Below are 19,582 nucleotides of genomic sequence, written 5' to 3' on the forward strand. Positions count from 1 at the left end.
TTGATTTATTATTCTTATTCTTATTGTTATTATGTGTGTTTTATATATATATATATATACAATACAATAAAACTAAAAATAAAATAAAATAAAATAATGTATTTTTTTTATTTGTCTAATTTTGTACATCTATCTATTTTCAGAAAAACAGATAGGGTCAGAGTATTAAAATATGAGCTATTCCCAGTTCAAATTTGATGAAATTATCTCAAACATAGCTAATCTTATTTTACTTTAATTTTATTGATTTATCATTTTTCTTCTTCTTCTTCTTCTTCTTCTTCTTCTTCTTCTTCTTTTTCTTCTTCTTCTTCTTCTTATTGTTATTATTATTATTATTATTATTATTATTATTATTATTATTATTATGTGTGTTTTATATATATATATACACAATATAGTAAATATAAAAAATAAAAAAAATAAGATTAACTACCGATAATTAATATTCTTTTTTTTTTTATTGGTCTAATTTTCTACATCTATTTATTTTCAGAAAAACAGATAGGGTCAGAGTATTAAAATATGAGCTATTCCCAGTCCAAATTTAAATATTTAAAAAAAAAAGACTATTTTACATAAGTTTTTCCCCCGGAGTTTTTAAAAAACCAAAACCAGTTTTTGTCTCGCTAAAATGTAGCCTAACTCTGGAGACACACATGTTGGTACCAACAGATTTTGTAGATCTTCTCAGATGTCGAACACGTGATTAAAACTGCAGTTGCACGTCCATTAATGAGGAGCTGGAGATGCAAAAGGGGGATGATAATTACCATTCAAAAGCTCAAAAAAATGTTTCTTGACAGTTACTTCATTACCTTCCCGTCTGTGGAAAACTTCTGACTCAGACTTTTTTAATATCTAATATAAAAACTGAGAAGTGAGATGGATTTAGGTCTCCTCTTCTTCCTCTTCCTGCTGCTTGGCGCCTGTGTTTCCAGAACCTCACCATTACTCTATCTTATTGTGAAATCCTGCATGGTCACTGTTTCAGCTCAGTTCCTTGAAAAGGTCATGGGTGCAGCCTGCCCACACAGTTAATGGAAATATTTCACTTGTTGTGCAAACATGTCATGATCTTCCTGCTGCCTTCATACCAGTGAACATAAACTAGATATATGATACAGACTGTTCTGAGAATGTGGAAGTGACTTGTTACAGCCCGTATGTACGTTTATTGTCAGACATCGTAGATAGGAACAAAGGGACCTGGATTTATTTCACCCGTTTTAAACTTTATTATTACACAATTGAATGGGCGTTATCAGCGGTTTACATTCCCATAAGTGTGGGTGAGTAACAGCTGATCCACCTACTAGTAGGTTCAGTAGGTTGTTCTCAGATGATTCAGTGGCCGTTTGCGGAAAACAAAGTGGTTACGTTTAGTTAAAAAGCTGCAGTTTCTTTATGATCATGCTACAAAACTACTTCACTAAAAGTTTATGGTTAGGCATCCATCCATTTTCCTCCGCTTATCCGGGGCCGGGTCGCGGGGGCAGCAGGCTATTATAAAAGATAAAGATAAAGTTTAAAAAGTAAGATAAATGCACATAAATGCTGGAAGTTAAGTCACAAGGCCACTGAAAGTGACAGAGTTACATTGGTAACGTTAAAATGTGATGTGTTGATTTTATGATTTTATGATTTTATGATTTCTTGATTTTTTGTTTTTATTTGTATTAATGCATATCTTATTTTGTGCGGGCAGTAAATTTTATATTTTATTTTTATCCTATTTTTAATTTATTTTGTCTTATTGCATTTTACTGTTGTGTTGTTTTCTACATCTCTTTGTGTTGTGTTATTTATTGATTGTTTGTGCAGCACTTTGGAAACCTTGTGTTTGCTAAAATTGTGCTTTATAAATAAAGTGCATTGGATGCATCGAATTTAAGGGACATCAAATTCAAATAACATTGTTTGCTTTTGGTGTCACTTTTGGGTTAAAAGTCCTGGTTGGTCTGATTCGTCCTAAGAGCAATTTTTCATGCTTTGTAATCCATTTCCTTTTCTTTCTATATAAATAATGGATCAACACATTGTTGACGACCTGGAGCCTCAACAGGAGCTCGTTCTGATCGTTTTCTCCAAATGGGTTTAGTCAGATTACAGCCGGTAGAATCAAACGTACTCGGTTTGCGCTCGGTTCCATTTTGCTTTGTTTATTTCCCTGTTTACATTCTTCACCGGCAACTTTTCACAATCAGAAGCCTTTATTGTCATTGCACAGAGCAGGGATGGGCAACTTAAATGCTGGAGGGGGCCACAATTTTTCATCAATACTACCACAGGGCCACATATAGGACCGTGCACTTAACCAGATATGATGAAACTGCAATTTTAAATATGTTTACAGTGCAGTAACTTAACATATTTCATGCTCTAATGCATGTAGAACAGTATAAATAGGAATACAAAAGGTTTGAAGCAAATAAAAAATAACCACTGACTGTGATTTCTTTTTTTTTCAGTGCAAGAACAGCAGACCAACATTAATTGCAAGAAGTCATTTTGTGCATTTTTACACTGCACTTTTAAGATTTCATGCTCAAATGCATGTAGTTGTACTGAGGGCCACTTCAAGTGTTGGTGTGGGCCGTATGGGGCCCCCGGGCCTCCAGTTGCCCATCCCTGTATTAGAGTGTAGTCTTTGGGCTGATGTCAAGCAGAATCTAAAAGTTGCCTAACAGCAGCAGTGTTCATCCCAGCGTTGCCAACAAAGAAAACAGGAGTTGCCAGGCAGTGTTGCGTCACATGGTGGATTTTGCCCACATTCACTGATTTCTGACCACATCACTTCCTTATTCGTCTGAGTCAGCTTCACCAACACTGCAGGATCTCTGAGCTCCGACTGGAAACACTTTTGCTTTTCCAACCTGTTGCACACAAATGAAACATTTCCCTCTTAACCCTTTGATGCACAACATGGGTCTAAGGAGATTTTATGTTCCATATCTTTGCAATAAATTATTTTCATCATTCAGTATTCCAGGTTTTCCTCGATTAGTTTGTTTTTGATCATCATACATCCTGATTTTATGTTTTCCTTTATTATTTGTTTTAATAAAATCCCTTTTAGTGCCACTACTCTTCTGATGCACAACATGGGTGAAAAATGACCCATATCCATTTTTTTTAGCTAAGTAGCTTGCTAAGCTAACTACTTACCGAACTTCTTGGTTAAGTAGCTTGCTAAACTAACTACTTAGCTAACTTCTTGGTTAAGTAGCTTGCTAAACTAACTACTTAGCTAACTTCTTGGTTAAGTAGCTTGCTAAGCTAACTACTTAACTAACTTCTTGGTTACGTAGCTTGCTAAGCTAACTACTTAACTAACTTCTTGGTTAAGTAGCTTGCTAAACTAACTACTTAGCTAACTTCTTGGCTAAGTAGCTTGCTAAACTAACTACTTAGCTAACTTCTTGGTTAAGTAGCTTGCTAAACTAACTACTTAGCTAACTTCTTGGTTAAGTAGCTTGCTAAGCTAACTACTTAACTAACTTCATGGTTAAGTAGCTTGCTAAACTAACTACTTAGCTAACTTCTTAGCTAAGTAGCTTGCTAAACTAACTACGTAGCTAACTTCTTGGCTAAGTAGCTTGCTAAACTAACTACGTAGCTAACTTCTTGGTTAAGTAGCTTGCTAAACTAACTACTTACCGAACTTCTTGGTTAAGTAGCTTGCTAAGCTAACTACTTAACTAACTTCTTGGTTACGTAGCTTGCTAAGCTAACTACTTAACTAACTTCTTGGTTAAGTAGCTTGCTAAACTAACTACTTAGCTAACTTCTTGGCTAAGTAGCTTGCTAAACTAACTACTTAGCTAACTTCTTGGTTAAGTAGCTTGCTAAACTAACTACTTAGCTAACTTCTTGGTTAAGTAGCTTGCTAAGCTAACTACTTAACTAACTTCATGGTTAAGTAGCTTGCTAAACTAACTACTTAGCTAACTTCTTGGCTAAGTAGCTTGCTAAACTAACTACGTAGCTAACTTCTTGGCTAAGTAGCTTGCTAAGCTAACTACTTAACTAACTTCTTGGCTAAGTAGCTTGCTAAGCTAACTACTTAACTAACTTCTTGGCGAAGTAGCTTGCTAAGCTTACTACTTAGCTAACTTCTTGGCTAAGTAGCTTGCTAAACTAACTACTTAGCTAACTTCTTGACTAAGTAGCTTGCTAAGCTAACTACTTAACTAACTTCTTGGCTAAGTAGCTTGCTAAGCTAACTACTTAACTAACTTCTTGGCTAAGTGGCTTGCTGAGCTAACTACTTAGCTAACTTCTTGGCTAAGTAGTTAGCTTAGCAAGCTACTTAGCCAAGTAGTTAGCTAAGTAATAATACAAAAACTTATTTCTTCATAAAGTATGAGAGGCAAAATGGAAATAATGATCTGTTGTTATCAAAAACAAGATATTTAAAGAATACTTGGAATATTCAATCATAAAATAAGTTGATATTAAAGCACAGAAACACACAGCAAGCATTAAATAACATGGGAATGAATGCAGTTCATTTTAGACCCTTATTGTGCATCAAAGGGTTAAACACATGACGCAAAAGTGTGATTGTGTTAATTAAAATGATTGGTTTTCCCCTTCAGAGTCCCTTTATGAAGCAACAAACTCTGTGTAAACCTGTACCAGGCTTGCTTCCCTGTGCTTGTTTTTGCATATTTTACACCACTTCCTTGTCCCTTTCAAAAGTAAAGTGATAAGATAAAGTGATGCATGTTGCTATCGTCACATGACAGTCTGTAACTTGTAAGTTAATGTTATTTCAGGTGAAAATACGTCACGTTTACGGTCCACTTGTGTGCAATTGATTCAGTTCTCTCTATTGATGTCTGTGCAACTTCCTCAAACAGACGCTGTAAATGTGTCAGTTAACTCTTCTGTCATTCCCCTTTTACATGCAATGACTTTACAGTATTTTATTCACTTGGCAACTTTGGGGATGATACGCTCATTATAACACCTCTAAACCTACGTGCTTGTGTGTGCAGCTGTGACCTTTGACCTGCAGCTTGCAGGATGTTTCTGGTCAGAGATTATGACAGCAGCGTTGCATCAGGCACCTTGCCTCCACTTGTGACTCAGTTGCATCAGTTTCTGCCTCAATGACAAAGCATCTTCCCCTCTATGTGTGTGTGTGTGTTTGTGTGTGTGTGTGTGTGTGTGTGTGTGGACTTTGGGGCCCCATATATTGGCCAATATCCATGTAGGGACGAAGCGACCGTTGGGTGGGACCGCAGCCCACAGAGCTTCAGGATTTCAGGTTTCACTACAGAGTCAGTGAAGCAAAGAGGAAACCAGACAGAAACATCAGTTGGTTTATGTGCACATAAAAAATTCACATTCTGGACAGTTTGGATGTTGTCTTTAAATAAAAAGGAATGTGATAATTTAATTATCCTTTGCAACCTAAATTAAGACAGTATGTTTATAAGTTGTGTCTTTTTTGGTCATTTTGTGTATTTTTTGTTTCTTGTGTCTTTTTTGGTCATTTTGTGTCTTTTTTTGTCATTGTGTGCCTGTTTTTAGTAATTTTGTGTCATTTTTTGTCCTTCTTTGTGTCTGTGTTCATGTGTTCATTTGTTTAGTCTTTTTGGTCATTTTGGGTTTTTTTTTTGTCATTTTGTGTCTTTTCTGGTCAATTTGTGTCTTTTTTGGTCATTTTGTTTCCTTTTTTGGTCAATTTGTGTAATTTTTTGTCAGTTTGTGGTCAGTTTGAGTCCTTTTTTGCTTATTTTTATGTAATTTTTTGGTCATTTTGTGTCTTTTTGGGTCATTTTGTTTCCTTTTTTGGTCATTTTGTGTCTGTTTTTAGTCATTTTTTGTCATTTTGTGGTCAATTTGATTCTTTTTTGTATCAAGTTGTTACTTTCCAAGGAGTCTCTGGCTTGAAGCTGACTGTTACACACTCAGGAGGTCATAATGGACCTTTAAACTGATAGCAAAGGACTCAGATTAAAAGTAACAATAACATATAAAAAAATATATATAAATGCACAGACAGAGAGATGTTTTCGTTGTTGTCTGCTTCATTATTTGTCCAAAATTCATCGTATCAACTGAGTTTGTCTGATCTGAACTGTGAGATTCTGTTCAGTGAGACAACATGATGTTAGTTTGGGGGTCGCGACTCAAAAAGGTTGAGAACTACTGCTGTAGATAACTCCTCACAGTGACCTCAGCGCAGCGACCCTGACCTGACCCGAGAGCAAACTGAAGTGTGTCACAGCGTGTTGAAACTTCCCACTTCTGCTTCCACTTCAAGTAAGAACCAACTGTACTTCTCCACAAAGAGCTTATCTCATGAAAAGACAAACAAACATGTGAATAATATGCAGACAACATATTCTCATAAAGGAGTTTGCACAAAAAATACCTGCATTTGTATGATATCTGTCGAAATCTGAGCGCTGCTTTCAACGTGTGACTCCTGCAGTTGTGCTCTATTAAATAGTTGCTTTTTAAAACATATTATAAATGCTTTAACCCTTGTGTTGTCTTAGGGGTCAAAATGACCTGTCACTATGTTTAACAGCAGAGGAAACCTCCTTAATTAGCTGTTTTCAACTTGAAACTCACATTGCCTTTGTTCATTCTTCTATGGAAGCTGTAAACCAACAGGGTACTAATCTTGTCCTAGGGGTCATTTTTGATCACAAAAACCTTAGAAACCATGCACGCTTGCTAAAAACGTATGTTGACACCTATGCAATACCTAGCCATAAAAATAATGTCTTGTACCCACAATTTATAGACTGAAGTATTAGATTTTTCTCCTAAGTAGTTATCCAAAATCTTATTTTAAATATATTCCAGCCCAGTTTATATTAAAACTCTGTCACTGGCAACATTGTCACTATTCATAACACACATAACACAGACTCCAAAGAGGTTGGGGCACAAATTGAATGTGTCAAATTCAGCATTCAGAGTTTATATTTACAAGAACAAAAGTTTATTATTTTGAAGTTTAACCTCTTAAAACCTACCTCCTTAGGTAGAGGAAGGGTTAGGATTAGACCAATATAACATTACATTTAGCTAAAAAGCTGCAGTTTCATTATGATTATAATACAAAACTTCTTCTCTGAGTTTAGGGCAAAAAAGTGTATGGTTAGGAGTTATAAAAGTCAGTTTAAAAAGTAAAATAAATGCACATAAATGCTAAGTCTCAAGGACAATGTGACCGTAAAACGAAAAACCGTAATGCATGAAATTTAAGGTGAGAAAGGGTTAGGATTCAACCAATAAAATGTTTGAGTCAAAGCTTATAACAGAAGAACTGTGATTCGTTCATTTAACCCTTGTGTTCTCTTAGGGGTCAAAAAATGACCCGCCACTATGTTTAACAGCAGAGGAAACCTCCTTAATGATCTGTTTTCAACTTGAATTCAATTACTTTTGCCTTTGTTCATATTTCCATGAAAGCTATGCACCAACAGGGTAATAATCTGGTTTTAGGGGTAATTGTTGACCACAAAAACATAAAATCCATGCATGCATGTATGTTTAAACCTATGCATAACCTCTCAGTAACAAAAAATAATTCCCTACTTTTGTAAAATAGTCAACCAATCAGGTGTGCTGTAATAAAAAACGAGTGTATTCCACAGATTAAATCCAGTTTTTCTGCACTTTTAAAGAGTGAAAAACTCGATATTCACAAAGTTTGTGATGAATGAGAGGATCTTTCTCCATGCAAAATATAGATTTGTGTTTTAAAATTGAATCAAGCTGCTTTATTTAAAGGATTTAGTGAAAGTGGGTCATTTTTTACCATTAGGACACGTGGTGCATACAGAAAGTTAAGACAACACAAGGATTAAAAGGTAACATCTTCTAGTTTCTGCAGCTGTCTTTGTTCAGCATGTGATTAAAACAAAAAATGGTAACACTTTACAATAACCATCATTTATAAATGGTAAACATCTCTTTATTAATGTTTAATCATCATTTATAAACCGCATATAGGCCATTTAGAATGGTAAACACATAATTTATTAATATTTAACCAACTTAATCATTTATAAACGGCTAATAGATGGTAAATTAAGGTAAGTTTATGGTTACTTTACCATTAACAAACAATAAAATCACAATTAATAGTTTATTAATAGTTTTAGTTTCACTCATTATTACATTTTTAACACCATATTTAGTATGTTAATGATTTTTGAAATGATTCACATACCTTTAAGAAATTGGTTAAAAACATTTAAAGATTAAATATGTATAGCACTTTGTAAATGGTTATTAATTGGTTTATAAACCATCTATAAACATCATTTAGATGGTATTTAGATTAATGTAAAGTGTTACCCAAAAATTGAGTTAAATCAGTAAAAAACAAACCAAAAAATAAAAAATTTTATGGGCAGGTGGGTTTAAAATGTTAAATATTTTGCCTTTTTTGTCTCTGTTATATCACAAAGGATGATCTCAATCTGTTTCATTTCTGTGTTCCAACTAACCCGAGTTCAGACGAGTTGAATTAGCTGCAGACGTGCCTAATAAAGTGACCACTGAGTGGATTTGACTTGTCTTAAATTCTAAGAATCTCCTTTTGAGGTGTGAGCAACAAGGTGACACGCAGCTGGTTAACGGAGCAAATAAAGACGTGATGAGTTGTCTGTTTCTGCAGAATTTCTCCTGATGAAAAACCAAAGTTCCTGTTTGAACGTGTTCACTGAAAGTTTTTCTGCTGCTGCCGACAAACATTTAAATTAACTCTGCAGAAGAGACGCTGAACCGTGGCTCACCTGTGAAGTCTGCCATAACTAAACAGATTATTATGTACTGCCTTTTTTCATAGGAAAGAGTCAGCCGAGCCCATTTTAATTCATCCCGTTTCACTAGAAATCAAGAGGAAAATGCCTTTCAGGTTACTTCCGTTAAATAAAACCCTTGAGAGTCTACTGCCAAATCTTCTTACGATACCTTTTTTTAAATATTTGTTTTTATTCTGCATGCAAAAACCAGTCACACTAGTGTCGGTTTATGTATTTTGATAATGTTTCATGCAAAATAACTCTTCATTTTGACCAGTTAAACACAGATAAAGTTGTTAAAATGGAAGAAAACACCACTGCTGCTTCCTTTTCTCATCTGGTTTGAAGTGAGTAATCTTGTTTTCGTAACACTTAGTTTCAGCCAAAACCACATCCACTTGGAAATATATATTATGTAATATGATATGAATTTCCCTGCTATAAATGTCGTCTTTTGCAACATTTTTTTAGGGGCGGTGTGTAAGAGAACAGGATGAAACCAGAGGAGAGGAGAGGACAGGGCGGCGCTGCTCCCGGCAAGTTGAAATTAACATTCCAGTTGTGAATCAAACAATATTAAAGCAGGTTGAAACATTTCCCTCCAGCTAATAACACGCCCACGTCCTCACAGAGCAGCTCCGATATCAACTTTCTGAGCTTTCTTTTATGTTTTAATGACATAAAATGAGGAGTTTTAGTGCTGAAAAGAGACAGAATAGGACAGATTTACTAAAGAGCAGGGGTCTCAAACTCAAATTACCTGGGGGCCGCTGGAGGCAGTGTCAAAATGACCAAAAAAAGACTAATTTGCTAAAAAAAAAGTCACAAAATGACAGAAAAAAAACCTTAAAAAAGACACAAAATGACAGAAAAAAAACCTTAAAAAAGACACAAAATGACCAAAAAAAGACATACATTTACGGGGGAAAAAGTCAGAAAATTATAGAAAAAATCTTTTAAAAAAATACACAAAATGACCAAAAAAAGACACAAAATTAAAAAATGTCACAAAATGACAGAAAAAAAACTTTAAAAATACTCAAAATTATTTTAAAAAGACACAAAATTACCAAAAACAACACAAAATGAACCAAAAATTAAACAAAATGATCAAAAAATACACAAAATTATTAAAAGAGACACAAAATTATTTAAAAAAGAAACAAAATTACCAAAAATAATAATAAATGAGTAATTAAAGGGACCTTCCACACACAACACAGTAAAGTGCCATTCATATAAAACTCACATTAAACTTTCATATCAAGGTGGGGGCCACAAAATATCGTCACGAGGGCCACAATTGGCCCACGGGCCGCAAGCTAGAGACCCCTGCTACAGAGACTGATAATAACAGCTACTAAACGAGGGTTTTTTGTTTTCACCACCTTTGCGTTCCAGACGGGTGGAGTGAAACTGGCTGAGCTGTCAACTTTCCAACCTGGATCATTAGAGTGTTTGTTTAATGGTGGTGAGGCAGGAGGGCGGGGCTTAAGGCTTCAGGCCAATAAGCTGTTAGTTGTGTAATTGGGTATTTAGCGGCAAACCAGAAAGAAATCCATTAAAGTGTCTTTTAACAAGTTCAGTGTGATTGTGCTAACATTATGGTGAATCAGCACATGGAGCATGTTGGTGAGGAGTTTCAGGGCATTTGTTTTGCAATTCTTTATATGTATTTTACTCACTGTGTCCTTGTATTTCACTGCAATATAAAAAATGTATAGAAAAGTCCTGCAGCTCTATGGAATCAGCACAATCATGGCTAGAAGTGGGAACAACTCAAACATGTCTTTGTGCAGAATAACACAGTTAGAATGACAGAAATCATAAAAAAAGGAAAAATGGAAGTTGAATTTCTCTGATATATTACTGTATTTCTTATAATTTCAATAAAATGGAATTTATATATTAAAACTTTTTCAAGTGTCATGAATATTGGAAAAAACTAATTGTGTCTCCACATATTGTACATATTGAAGTGTTGTCATGTTTCCAGCCTCTCCTGTCCTCTCCTCTCGGCTCTGTGTAAACAGCCTCTCCTGTCCTCTCCTCTCAGCTCTGTGTAAACAGTCTTTCCTGTTCTCTCCTCTCTGCTCTGTGCAAACACCTTCTCCTGTCCTGTCCTGTCCTCTCCTCTCTGCTCTGTGTAAACAGTCTCTTCTGTCCTCTCTGCAAACACTTCATTTTAAATGACACATGGAGAATAAAGAGATTCTGACACAAATATCAACATTTTATGCTTAATTTTAGTCACTTTTTCTAACTGAACCTTCCGTAAACCATGATCCATTCAAGGACTGTCTGAAAGTTAAAATTCTGACGATAATGCCTGTTTTTACAGTTTCTTTCTGTGATAAATTGTGTATCTTTGGTGACATTTTAAAGAAAACATACAAATTGAAAAGTGGGCCAATATTTGTGTTCATGCAGAGAGAGCAGTAGTCTGGCTCAGGGGGGTTTGTTGTCATTTGGTTTTCATTTCACAGCTTATCTTCTCTGATAACAAGCATTAGATCATCTCTCTCTCTCTGACATGTCCAGTCTAGTCTCTCTCTCTCCCTCTCTCTCTCTCTCTCTCTTTCTCTCTCTCTCTTTCTCTCTCTCTCTCTCTCTCTCTCTCCTCTCTCTCTCTCTCTCTCTCTCTCTCTCTCTCTCTCTCTCTCAGCTCACGTACAGCTCGTTTGTAGGTGAACTCATGTTTTCTGGTTCCAAGTTTTCTGCCTGAAGGAATAACTGACCAAATTAGGTCTATTTCCTCTTACAACAGCTTCCTTTATAAAATATGATCTCTTTTTAAAAAACAAAAACATATGCTGTTGTTTTTTCTTCACATATTTTTTCTATTTGGGAACTTTAGGAACAGAGTTGGTGCTGGTGCAACTTAGTGACGAAATCTGTGAACATGTAGTTCTCTGAGGTGAAACAGAGGCTATAATGAATTAATTAAAGCCTGTTGTTGTTTTCTTTATCTAAGTTGCTTCACTATTAGAAACATTATCCTTAGAAATGACCATCAACTTTAATCAAGTTCACCTCTGATAGTGTCAGAGACCGAAACCTTTTTAATTACAAGTGTGTGGAAGATATGTTGGTTTGAATTTTATTGTACAAGTGCACATATAAACTGGTAACTCCATTTATATAGTCTACACAATAAGGTACTTTAAACTCTAATTCGACATTATTTCTCTATAATTTTATTTAAAAATATATATATTTATTATTTTTTTTAATCTAATATATTTTTTGCATGCATTTGTCTAATTTTTTTTGTCTTTCTTATGATTTGTTACTATGTCTTCAGTCATCTGTGAAACACTTATTATTTATATACTTATATTTATTATTTACTAATTTATTTATGATAGCTTTTAAATCAATTTTATTCACTGTAATTATTTAAAAAAAATATATATTCTATTTTTTAATCTCATATATTTTCTTGTGTGCATTGGTCTTTAATTATCAACTTCTTTTTCTTGTCTTTTTTTAAATTATTTTTCTTAATATTGCTTGCATAACAAATTGCTGATTGATGTTTCTGCTCCCATCATCAGTTTTAACACAGTTCATGTACACTGTAAATAATATATAATAATTTATTTCTAAGATACCATTTCCAAGAATGACACCATACGTGTTTACATTTGCAATACACATGTTTAATTAACAAAGTATCAAAAACAAAAGTGGACAGATCACAGAGATGGAAGTACACATCGGTAGCAGTGCGGTTGTACCTGACAGCCTTTATTCCTCTCGGCTGCGATGCTCCAGTAGAAGTAGGCACAATAGAATACATACGCATCGAACTCAGTGCTTATTTAGCTATCTAGCCACGGGGGACGATAAACAACCACAAAAACAAACACAACAACAACAAAAACATCCACACTGGGAACACACGCAGACGCCTGCGTCTCTTTAACCGTGTGACTCTCAAGTTCACCCTGATAAACATTATTAAACCTTCTTCTACCATGCAAACACTAAATATAAAACTTCAGTCCTCTCCGTGTGCTGCTCATACATTAATTATTACTCCTCTGTTATGAACTGATGGTTTCCCAAACAGGGGAAAAGCTTAAGTTTTGTAACTTTTCTGGCAATTATGCAAATACTGACTGAGTTGCAACGATTGAGGGAGGAAAGAGAAGGTTTTACTTTATGTTTGGCTCTTTAGATTGATGCTTTGTTTAGTAATAGAGTAGAAAATGACCTCTTAACTCTCGTTCATTACGCTCCCTCAGCTTCTGTTTGTGCAACCACACTCAGTCTCCAGAGGGATGATCCCACTCTGAGGCCACAGAGAGGAACGGGGAGTGGAAGGAGGAAGTATTTGGCAGTGAGCTGAAGCCTTGATACTGATAAAGTTCATAACAGACGGTATAATATAACAACACATCGTCATCCTGCTGCATAACTTCAGAGTCAGGCGTGTTAAAGGACCGGCCGAAAGCTGACGCGACACTTCCGATACCTAGCTAACGATATCTAGTGAACACAACTTCCAAAAACCAAAAAATCTATTGATAAAAATACATTTTTTTTTTAGAAAATAACAATCTTTTTTGTTTGTCAAGACCACAGGAGGTGTTTACATATAGTAGCACAGAGTTAATGCGCAGTCAATACACGTTTTTTTAGGTAGAAAACAACACTTGTGTAGCTTCGTCGTCACACAGGACGTCCAAAAAAAAAGAAAAGAAAAAAAAGAAGCAACACTTGTTCTGTTAAGAGGGAACGCAGTGATAAATAAAGTGTACTTGTGAAATTATATACAGTATTATCATTATTTGGACAATTTTTGCTTGCAATTTCAAATTGTTAAGTAAGGTATCGTCTGCATATAGGAGTATATTGCAATTTTTTTTACAATGCTTTTTTCAGTAAGTGCAGAATAACAAACCCTGTCTGCAAAGTACATTTCCCTTTTGTAACTGCTACTGCTACCCTGATAGCAAACAACCTGACGTTTTTTCAGAGGTTAGCTCTTAAATGAGGCCATTAAAAAAAAAGCCAGCATAGGTCCTGAGTGGTTAGTAGTAGCAGCAAATTTAGTAGTTCACGTCGTATAAAGGACGAGCAGACAGGGTGGATACGGCAAAGACATGTCATACAGTAGCTACGTAATAAATATACTATGTTTCATACACTATGCACAACAACTTTTTCTTAAAAGTCAGTGACTCGCAGCTCAAACACACTCACACGGTCCGTCTACTTTCTCCGCAGGTGAACAGTTAAATTATGTGCCTTGATCACCTTGAAAACTTTGGTACAAAAAAATCAGACGTTCATCTGTCATCTATCCAAAATAGCAGTAAATAAAACATGTTTTTTAGTGCTTTGGCATGTGTCCTTGTCCCTGACTGGTTGTAATGTGTTTAAAACAAACAGAAAAACATGATGTTCGTCAAGGTGTGTGAGTCACTTCCTGTCCAATCAGCAGCTGAGGTCACCTCGTGCCTGCGACCTTCTCTCTAGCAGCGTTGTGGACAGCTTTGAGCCCGAGGAGTCGTCTGCATGGCGTTTATTAACACGTCACTGTCATTCTCAGGTCGGGAGGCTACAGTCTGTGCTACGACCAAAAAAAACGTCCGCTCATAGGTGGCCGTGACACTGGACGTGGTCGAGGGACAGGAGTCCGTCCAGGGGCGAGAGCGTGGAGACGGAGGTGGACGAGGACAAGGAGGAGGTGGTGGAGGAGGAGGAGGTGAGGTTGTGGAGTTGTAAGGTGCTCTCCTTGATGTGTTGGATGAAGAGGTTCCTCTCGTCCTCGGGCGTCTGGCCGTTCTGGGCTCGGACGATGCAGGTGGGTCGGTGCAGGTTGAGCATGTAGACCAGCTGCTGTTTCTGCTGCTTCAGCTCCTCGATCTGAGCCTTCAGGTCGGCGTTCACCGTCTCCAGTTTCTCAGACTCCTGCAGGCAAGAAACAGGGGGAAAATGAGTTATTAAGGCTGTACTTTGAAGTTAATTTGAGGCAAGCGTCTTTGTACTTTGGAGGATCTTATAATGTTGGTGGGAAAAGATAAACTTGACCAACAACAGATAGATTCGATAAAAGGCGAAGAAATTTAGTTTGTTATCACATTAAAAAGAGTCTTGATAAAAAAACTGTTTCTCTGACTCCTGGAGAGGAGAAACAGGGACAGAAGAGGCATATTTGCACTTGCATATTGAACCAAAAGCAAGTGGTCAGGGTGGAAAAAGAAGACCTTAGCTTATGTAGAATTTATCTATTGTTGGCTAAGAAATGTGTTTGCTCTTTTCCCATTTAAACATTTTTAAGACCCGAGTCTCAGCACAAAAACACGATGCTTGAATTATTAAAGAACTATTTAATTTACCTACATTATCAGAACAAACTCAGTTTGTTTTCAGATTTTAAACTCTAACTCTAACTTTAATTATTTTTGTAGTGTGAAAATGTGAATCAAAGCCAGAAGTTTCTCAGAAAATGTAATTCAAAAAGCATAATTATGTTATGCAGAATTGCTCTATGTTGAAAATTCAAGACCAGAGTCTTGACGAAAAACATAAAGCTTGAATGGTTTAAATATGTAACATTGCAAATACAAAGTTTTTTGAGTCTTCACAGTTTGAACTCTAAAAACTTATGAATGGAATTTAGTACTATGAATGTTTTTTGAAATCACACTTTATACTTTTAAAATATTTTTTCCTTGTGCCTCGCATTTAAAATCATTATTTTGTGTGAAAATGTGATTCAAAGCCAGAAGTTTCTATGAAAATCTAATCCAAAAAGCACAATATTACTTTGTAGAATGTATAAATGTTGAAAGTTACCTGCTGCAGAGTCTCGGTCTTCTCCTTTTTCTTGTTGCGACACTTAGCAGCAGCGATCTTGTTCCTCTCCCTCCTCCTCTTCCTCCTGTCGTGCTCCTGTGGTGTAAGCTGAGAAACAGAGAGGAAGACAAACTGTCACTATTAACCCTTTATCGGAAGAAGAAGAAGAAGAACCATATTTGGTAACTTGAGCGGACATCTATAACAGGTCTCCTTATAGAACTACATGGATTTCTACATCACTGACCAATCAGTTAATCACACAAGACTCAAGCTTTCCTTTATTGTCATTCTATTAAAAAAGTATACAACTAAATTTACGTGTGCTTCTCATGTATAAGGTGCTTTAAAAAAGACATTACGCATATGTAATAAGTAGTCTAAAAAGATAATAAATAGTTTAAAGGTAAAAGATAAAGTGGTGATGGATGCAAATGATGTGTTATTGTCTATTTAGAGTTGCTGTGGGAAAGAGACTATAATATATAATAAATATAATAATAATAACGACTCAATTGACCTCGATTTGCAATATAAAAATGAAACATTTTGCAAAAAGTCTTGTAATATCCTCCAATAACACTTCAGGGTTGATATTTTCAATTCCCAGGAGTGCCCTATAAAGGGTTAAAGCTTACATGCACATTGGAAAACTTTTATGTCAGTGTCAAAATAAAAGCTCATATTTCTACATGTTAAAGTTCCCTCCTCACCTCTCTCTTGAGTCCAGATCCGGAGGCGTGGTGCTCCGAGGCTCGGTCCGAGCTGGAGCTGGCCCCGTCAGAGCTCATGTCCACGCTCAGCCCGTTGGACAGGCGCTTGGTCTGGATGGCGAGACGCAGCTCGTCTTTCACGATGGGCGTGAAGTTGGTGAAGTCGTCCAGGGTGAGCGTGCCCGGCGGGGACAGGCAGGGCACCAGGGCGGAGCAGCTGATGTCAGCCAGCGAGGGACCCGAGTGCTGCAGCATCATTCTGGAAACACAACAACACTGATTATTATCACACAGGTCAAAGTCACCAGGGCTGGTCTGTTTACTCAAGGTAGATAAAACATACATTTACCATATAGGGGAAGAAAAACATGCAAAAAAGGTCCAAAAAAGGTAAAAAAAATCCATTAAAATGCCTCAATATTAAATATTAAGTGTATATATGATATTATAGTGACAATTTGAATATATTTTTATAATTCAGCATGTTCAGTTTAACAATATTAAGCAGCACACATACACAACAAGTTACTTCAGTAATATTTTAGGTCCAAAAAATGTCCAGGGATTCAAAAAACTCCATTAAAAATGCCTCAATATTAAATATTAAGTGTATATATGATGTTATAGTGACAATTTTAATATATTTTTATAATTCAGCATGTTCAGTTTTACAATATTAAGCAGCACAAACACACAAAAAGTTACTTCAGTAATATAAATGCCTCAATATTAAATATTAAGTGTATATATGATATTATAGTGACAATTTAAATATATTTTTATAATTTAGCATGTTCAGTTTAACAATATTAAGCAGCACAAACACACAACAAGTTACTTCAGTAACATTTTAGGAGATTATTAAAGTGTTAAAGTTCTTATTTATTATTGTTGTTTTATTTATTTATTTATTTAGGTTGGTTTTGTGATTTTGTTGTTCTTCTTCTTTTTCTTTTCTTTTCTTTTTTACTGTGTTTATCAATTGGTGATTTATGTTGTGTTATGTTGTGTTTTGTTTAAATTAGTAAATAAATTAAAAAAATAAAAAAGGAATATTTTAGGAGATTTAAAGTATCTTAAATCATGTTAGAGTCACTATAAACTTATTAAAAACAACAGGTAAGTTACTGATAAACTGGCATTTACTTTGCTGAGTAATAATGATTAAGAGCTCAAATATTTCACAGTTAATATCACATGAAATAAATGTTGTAGGAAGTGTTTAAATGTCAATATTGCACGTTATCTAAAACAATAATTTAAAGCCACAAAGGCAAATGTCACCTCGACTTCTACAATTATTTGCCTTTTGGAAAAACGCCATGCATAATTAAAGATAATCATTAATAGGTATGAATGTTTGTTATCTAAACAGAGGAGTGACTCAGTTATGATTGACAGCTTAATACGATGATAATAATCTGAATATCAGCTCTGCCAAACCAAAACAAACAGATCCATGCACGCACAGGGAATTTAGTTATTCTCCTTATAATAATTACATAACGTCTCATAGTAAGTCACTTTATAGTTACTATACTTATTTATGGTGAGTTATTGTTTAGATTTTCCTATTAATACAAAATAATCGCAACTGATTTACGTCATTCCTTCATTTGTTTTTACTTTATAATTCATTTTGTCATTTTATTTACAATTTTTATCGTATTTTGTTATATATGTGTGTAAGCTATCATTTAAAAATGCCCGAGAATAAACAATCGTAACTTGTTTTTACTTTATAATTAATTTTGCCACCTTATGTCCACTCATATTTCTTGTGTTTTGTTATATATATGTGTGTAAGCTATCATTTTTAAAAAAATGCCCGATAATAAATGCAATACATTTGAATTTAAAGTTCTTTTTCATTCAACTTAACCGCGAAATCTTCGCCAGAAGCTCCAAAGTTGAAACAAAACAGCAAAATAAACTTCACTTTAATTTATAAAATGTATAAATCAAAATATTTAAGAAAACCGGAGAAAACCCGTGTTAAATTTTCCAGATTTATATTATTTTTAAGTTATTATAATGCACAAGAGAAGCCGAGCAGATCAAAATCAAAACAGCAAAGTCTCTCAAAAGTGTTATACATTTAAAAAACAACAGCTTTATAATCACTAATCTGCTTTAATTTGTGCCAAAATGCCTTTAGGTTGTTATTATTTTAATTGATAAACAAGTTAAAACAAGTTTATAAGTTAGAGTAAAGTGTCCCGGGACAGCAGCGGCGCGTCTCCGCTCAACTACCCGGGACTCGAGCGCTCCTCTCCGGCTGGAAAACAAAACAAAACCCCGCTGCTCCCACACAGACCTCCACCCGCCGCCCCCGGAAACAAAAAGTCCGTCCTACCTGTTCAAACTTTGAGTGGCTGTTGAGCTGAAAGCGGAGAAAAAGCAGCTTTTATACTCTGGTCGCTTCTGTCTTTCTGTTTCTCTTCCTGCTGCTGCGTTAAGTTGCGCTTGTGGGCCGGAGCGTTGCATCACCGCTTTATAAAGCCCACAGAGGGGGCGGGGCCTGGTGACGCAACATGGAATGCTGGAGGGGAGGGGGGAGGGGCGACGGCGGAGGGAGAGCCGCGGGGTGACGTCATCCTATTTATAGAAAGCTTAGCTGCGATGATGCAATCGAGCAACTCCGAGCTCTGCCATAACGGGGCAGGCTTCCCCTCCTCCTCTACTCCTCCTCCTCCTCCTCTACTCTTCCCCTCCTCCCCTCCTCCTCCTCCTCCTCTCCTCCCCCTCCTCCTCCTCCCCTCCTCCATCTCTTTTCCTCTTCCTCAATCCTCTTCTTCTTTTCAGATCCCTCCCTTATTGTCTTACCACTCTCTTTTCTTTCTTTCCTTTTATCATCGTCCTTTCCTTTCCATCCATCCTTCTTCTTATCTTCCTCTTTCTTTTCTTCTCCTCCTCTTTACTCCCTCATCTCCCTTTTCTTCTTCTTTCCTTTCTTTTAGTTCCCCTATGCTCCCTTGTCTCCTCTCCTTTTCCCTCTCTTTCTCCCGTTCTCTTATCCTCCACTCCTTCTTTTCATGCTTTCCTCCCTTCCACCTTTTTTTCTATTTCCTTTCATCTCCTCTTTCTCTCTTTCTCTCTTTCTTACTTTCCTCCTCTCCACCCCCCTTTTCCTCTTCTTTCTCATTATTCCTCCTCCTTTCCCAACTTTATCCCGTTCTTCTCCTCATCTCCTCGTTTTCTTTACCACCCCTCATTTCCACTCATCCCTTCTTTTACTTCTTTCTTCCTCTCTCCTTTCCTCCTCCTCCTCTTCCTCCA

At 36.0% G+C, this 19,582-nt stretch overlaps 1 protein-coding gene across 1 annotated transcript; it reads right to left on the reverse strand.

Annotated features, from left to right (window-relative positions):
• Positions 1-12,420: 12,420 nt before the first annotated feature.
• atf3 (activating transcription factor 3) lies at positions 12,421-19,272 on the reverse strand. Its single transcript, XM_059357217.1, has 4 exons — positions 18,660-19,272; positions 16,304-16,562; positions 15,591-15,698; positions 12,421-14,702 (listed from the first exon to the last, which is right to left on the reverse strand). Exons 1-4 carry the CDS (start codon positions 18,788-18,790, stop codon positions 14,385-14,387), a joined length of 816 nt encoding a protein of 271 aa, XP_059213200.1. The 5' UTR covers positions 18,791-19,272; the 3' UTR covers positions 12,421-14,384.
• Positions 19,273-19,582: the final 310 nt, after the last annotated feature.

This window comes from Centropristis striata, chromosome 18 (genome assembly GCF_030273125.1).
Source record: "Centropristis striata isolate RG_2023a ecotype Rhode Island chromosome 18, C.striata_1.0, whole genome shotgun sequence".
Taxonomy (NCBI): domain Eukaryota; kingdom Metazoa; phylum Chordata; class Actinopteri; order Perciformes; family Serranidae; genus Centropristis; species Centropristis striata.